The 6,000-nt window shown below is 38.8% G+C and overlaps 1 protein-coding gene across 1 annotated transcript in view; it reads right to left on the bottom strand.

The window, feature by feature from the left end:
* Positions 1-241: 241 nt before the first annotated feature.
* The window catches only part of LOC139461200 (calexcitin-2-like), a 65,171-nt gene continuing 59,412 nt past the window's right edge, over positions 242-6,000 (bottom strand). Inside the window, exons 5-6 of the mRNA XM_071242794.1 lie at positions 4,010-4,107; positions 242-3,256 (exon numbers count right to left, since the gene is read on the bottom strand). Coding sequence (XP_071098895.1) covers positions 3,143-3,256; positions 4,010-4,107 — 212 coding nt within the window. The 3' untranslated portion in view covers positions 242-3,142. The remainder of the gene's footprint in view (positions 3,257-4,009; positions 4,108-6,000) is intronic.

Here is a 6,000-nt window from a genome sequence, read left to right as displayed (position 1 = left end):
ATACTCACTCACTCAATAACTCTCCCCCTCTCCCACTCACTCTCTCTCTCATTCTCTCTCTCTCCCTCTCTCTCTCTTTCTCTCCCCCTCTCTCTCACTCACTGTATTTTTCTCTTTCTGTCTCTCTTTCTCTCTCTCCATCTCTCTCTCTCTCTCTTTCTCTCTTACTCTCTCTCTCTCTCTATGCTGTCAATATAAAAACAATACACATCGGGTTGAAAAACAATTTATTAGAGTAAACAATAACCAGATAACAACTTGACCGACAAACAACAATAATTAGGTGCAAACTACAAACAAGCAGCAAGCGTCAATATCAAAACACTTCTCCGACTTTCCAAATCTTCCCGTAGCATCTCTATCTTCGATAGCAATGTACTGCAACAATCATGTATTATAATATTTTTCATTGTGTTGAAAACATTATTTCTTTCTTCTCCCCATGACAAAACCCAATGAATGTTGGTTTTTTTCGATCATCTGTTCACTGTTACCATTGGTCGTCTTCCATACTGTCATCTGCACAGTGAATGAGCACAACAACAAGTTCCTTCTGTAATGGTTATAAAAGGGTAAAACTATTTTCAGGGCGTTATCATTTGCCGAAGACCTAGGACTTGATAATGCCCTGGAAAATAGCGTTACCGTTACTGTAGCTAAAAGGGATAGAATCGGTTTTGAAACATTTACTGCAATTAACACACAACGAATGTCACTGACCCACTTTTACAGATATGGAAACGTCATAGAACAAACCAAATGACGTCACTATTGAACGTCATATGACGTCACGTAACAACGGGCGTGATAATGGCCTGTCGTCAAGCAATATGAGGGCAATGTCAATTTATCAGTGACCCGCTCATTTCTAATAACATGCGGCGGTTTAATAATAATTCTTTCCATTTTAGCTACAACGAACCTTCATTTGTGTTTTTGCTGCGACATATGACACAACGAATAACAGCATTCACCGTGTTTAGCATTGTCCCTATGAAACAATACATTGTCATCGATGTTTAACAGTGACCCAGTCATATGATGTCCTTCACTATTTAGCCTTTTACGCCCGACGAGGGTCTGTTTCGACAGAGACAAAATATTCCCTGGCGTTCACGTTTAATATTATCTTTGAATTTATGTTGGTATTCTAGTTTAATCCTAATATTTTAATACTATTCGATTTCTAATCTTGTCTGTTACCCATGTCCCCAATTGGTCTAGACATTGTAATTAGCGCCTTTTGTGAATGTGAGCCAGTGGATGTATGTAATCAATAACTATTCAGATTCATCAACGTCAAATACGGGTAACCGACACACAATGATTACAAGACTTGAAGTAAACTAGTCTGGGCTCCTGTTCCCGGAGTCCCCCTAGCGCTACAACTAAAGTAAGTCAATGTTAAAGTACCCTGCGATAGGGCCCAGGACTGCTATCCAAAATGAGCGAAGCCTCCTTTAACACTAATCGGTATCGATGTTAAACTTCCCGGTCCTGACGAAGCAAAACAACATTTTAACAACATGGGTGTATAACTTGTTATAAAGGCAAGGTTTGTAGAATTGATTATATCCAGCTGTGATCACATATCCATGGGTAAAATGGCACACAGTGAGTTTCCAGGTCGGGGACAAAGGGCTAACGTAGAGGGAAGAGCCTCCATGTCAACCTTCCACCATAATTTATTTTCACTTTTTCAAAAGTGAACTCAAAAAAGATATTTTTACCCGAGACAGAAAGAAAAGACGAGGAGAATTAACAAAACAGATTACATATGGGATTGACATTGTTCAAAGGCACAAGAATACACAGATTCGCCTCCAGCTGATTTGACGATTTGTGTAACGCTGATGCATTGGAAACAAAAATTATAAGAGGCAAAGATTATCACCTCCGAGTATTTGTTTAAATGATTTGTAAAGAAAAAGCAATAATATAATGCAATAAGCAAGCCTTCATGCTTGTATGAGAAAGAAAGCAACGCAATGCAAGCTATCAATAACATGGAAATACAATGTGAAACCCTGAGAATCCGGATTCCGTTTAATCCGGATACTCCTACCGGACGTCAGTTTAAATAGACAAACACCGTTGTGTCGAAGTTGAAAATACTTCGAGTTACCTGAGGTTCGACACAATCGTAAATGGTGAGTAAAGAATGAATACGCAGGGACCAAGCTTTTACTTCGAGACAACCATAAGTTCGACACATCAAAGTTCGACACAACGGTGTGTGACTGTTAAAATTTACTCATGATGATTTCTCATGGACATGATTCAACGTAAAACAGTACCGTCCGAATTATAAGGGTTTCTATGTTACGGATATCCAATATACATAGAATTTAATGTTTCTTTAAGTATATAGCTTTGCAAAAAAATATAACATAACAAACAAATCATTAAAATCAGTTTCCATAAACTTAAGCTTTTATATTCAAACTCGACAAGATATTTTGAATCACACTCATTACTTATTTAACAATGGATTCCATCACCTAGATGTGCGTATATTTCAAACCGTTGATTAATGTATAATTTTATGTCCTTACCAAAATTAAGGTAATTTGGTTATTTAATCTATATTCTATTATCCTACTTTTAAGGTGTATTAAACCGATTTCAATTTTCAATTTTAGGGGCGCAGTTAAGGGGTCATCGATAAAGTCTCTTATGTTATTCATAAAAAATATCCATGCAATATAATGTAAATAAACATCATTCTTTACCGTTCTTTTCTGGCAGTTTTACTCCTTCCTAATACCAAACCATCTAATGTGCGTTACTATTGGCACTACCTTCTATTTTTATTTATGCTAGCAAAGTATTACAACGAGAAGTAACAAAAGGATTGTATAAAACAGGTGCTACACGATATAATCATAAGAATATTACATATAAAAGTTACAAAGTGGGACTTTGAGCCAGACCAATAGCATACGCTTGACTTTCGTGCAATTATGCGGGATTTGTCCCTTTTCAATCGACCTTATATGATCTGGAATGATTCCAGCTGTGCTCCGCCGTCGAACTCCATGTAAACCAAACAGGGCCAAACTGAATCCGCCGTTACCGAATGTATCCGTCTTCCTGCTCATGCGCATGCACGAAAACATAACATCCGCTTCCGGGACTACATTCAAAATGGTGGACGACCGAACAAGTAGTTTCCTCTGGCACTCTTGTCGTCAGAAACGAAATACTCTCGCCATAAGTTCTCGAAATCCTCCTTGGAAATTCTTCCGTCGGTTCCCTACAACAGGTGAAAAAAATTGTTATCTGTTTTGTTAAAATATTACATATACGGTAAACTACGGTTATAACGAACACGCTTATAACGAACTGACGGATATAACGAACTTACTTTTTTGGTCACGACTTTTTGCTGTTGTTATACTGTATATATGCTTATAACGAACTACGGTAATAACGAACTAAAATTAGTAGTCCCTTCGAGTTCGTTATAACCGTACTTTACTGTATACATACACTCCGGCATAGATATTTCCAAGTGACTGTTTCGCAAGTGTTCCCTTATACTACTACTACTACTACTACTACTACTACTACTACTACTACTACTACTATTCGAATCCGGGATGTCGGCGTGGCGAGCGAACGCTTTAGCCATTTACTGCCCGTCGACCCCTTAACTATGACGTTGAAACAGTCACAGCTCAAAGTACTACTCACTGTATTCACAAAGCCGTACTTAAGTGTTCTGGAACAATATTTGTTTCCCCACTTACCAAAAGATAATCCTCATTCCTATCCAAAAATAACCATAAAAGAACAATGCTACAGCTGTAATTCAACAAATTGGATTAATTTTTCGGAAACAAAGCATAAACACTTTTTCATGTTGTTCAAGTCTTTGATATCAAACAACATGATTACGAAATAAAGAGTTACGTTCAAACATTCCATAATCCTTTAAAGTCCTTTAATCACCCTCCTGACAAGTTGGGAGACTAAGTGATGTTATCGTAACAGGAATTCATCTCACGTCAGCTAGATGATCAAACGCAGATTCGCATTCATCTCTGCCGATACCGAAGGACATGTATATCGTCGTGTACTCCGTCTTGTCGATGTAGTTGTCGCCTGTGGAGAGGAAAGCGCCAATGAACAAGTATCATAAGTTCAAGGAAAGCCCGAAGTGATGCAGGTCTCAGACGTTTACCACTTCGGTGAAACCCACGAGCACGGGTATGGTGCTGACAAACCTAGAAACATAATCGGGGCAAACCGGGATTCGAACCCACAATCATAGATTTCTGGCGTGCCCAAGGGACACAACTCTGATCCCACAATGATAATGCAATTTAACCTGAAAAAAAGCTAAGGTTTTTTTTTTCTAAATAATTGCCTCATGGAATTGGATTGGAAATGCGTCGGTGAATGCTGCATATGGACATATGGAATATTAATCGTCATCCTTGACAAATAATTGAAAACACCAGCGTTGCAAAATATATAAGGTTGTAAATTAAGGGATAAATTAAATTTAAATATATGTGAATTATAAATAAATGTACGTAAATGTAACTATGTAATGTAAATGTTGGTTAGGCTGCAAATAGTCATATTTAAAGCAAATACAATTTGTAATTTTTGTAAATGTCATATTTACAATTGTTTCGCCATATAAAACCTGATTTACAAGCAGTAAAAAGTTAAAGTTTAATACCGCTTTGAACAGTATGTCAGCTTAATGTGGGACACCCCACACAGACACAATAGTGAGTGAGTTGGTTTTAACGCCGCTTTTAACATTATTCCAGTTATATCGCGGCGTGTCAGCTTAATGTGGGAGGAAAGCCCGAAGTGATGCAGGTCTCAGACTTTTGCCACTTCGATGAAACCCACGAGCACGGGTATGATGCTGACAAACCTAGAAACATAATCGGGGCGAACCGAGATTCGAACCCACAATCATAGGTTTCTGGCGAACCCAAGGGACGCAACTCCGCACAGCGAATGGCAGCGCCTTAGACGACTGGGCCACCCGTGCCCCCTCACAGACACAATAAACTGATTCCGAGGCTTTAACATCTTTAAACGTCTTTTGACATGACGCGGCCGAGAATCGAACACCGACCTTTCGCTGATAGACTTAATGTCGCGTACAAGATTGTATCACTCATACAACGACGTCCACGCGTGTGTGTAACTGTTTGTAACAGTACAATTATATTTCGCTTCATAGCCATCTGTGATATAATGCCCATTATATACCTGAAAACACCGCCGACCAGTCCTTGTATAATCCCCTTAATGCAGAGCGGCCTTCGTACCAGCTGCATATAAACTATACATCGTACACGTTTCGTTAACACACAATTAAATGTTTTTTTAGTGTACTTGAGTCATACTTGTTGCCACTGTCAATTGGGCTGACATACGCCCCATCCCCGTTAGATACAATAAACCTGGTCCTGATTCGATTATTGACAGACCGCCGCCATATAGCTGGAATATTGCTGAGTGCGGTGTTAAACAACAAACAAACAAACATATACAATAGGTCTCAAAATGTGCATGCTTTTGTTGGTCTATGTTATGGAGGCTAGGATGTAGAATTCCGGCAAAAATAGTACATATAGTGTGCAGCGTTAAACGAGTTTGAAGATGTCGTGTTGCGTGAGCCACAGGTCTCTAGTCACATCAATGATGTTAGATTTCAAAGTCGGACATGTCCTAAAATGACACAAGTCAATGACGTTCTCCGCTTTGATGGATCCCATAAGCATTGGTATGGTGTTGGAGAGTCGATAACCTATAAAGGATTCGAAACAAGGATCAGGGGATTCTAGCAGCTAAGGGACAAAATTGTGTAAGCCATTTAACTTGTTATTATTCATGAAGAAGCGAAATGGACATTCGTTAATAATTTGACTTCAGTAAGTGTAGGTTCAAGATCTGGAACTTCAGTGTCAACTGGCTCCGTATATCTATGTCACTGGTAAATAAAAAGACCACACGGTCTTGGCTTTA

Source organism: Haliotis cracherodii, unplaced genomic scaffold (genome assembly GCF_022045235.1).
Source record: "Haliotis cracherodii isolate W230 unplaced genomic scaffold, xgHalCrac1.p SCAF_14, whole genome shotgun sequence".
Taxonomy (NCBI): Eukaryota; Metazoa; Mollusca; class Gastropoda; order Lepetellida; family Haliotidae; genus Haliotis; species Haliotis cracherodii.
The sequence above is the reverse complement of the archived record's forward strand: the minus strand, read 5'-3'. Positions and strand labels throughout refer to the sequence as shown.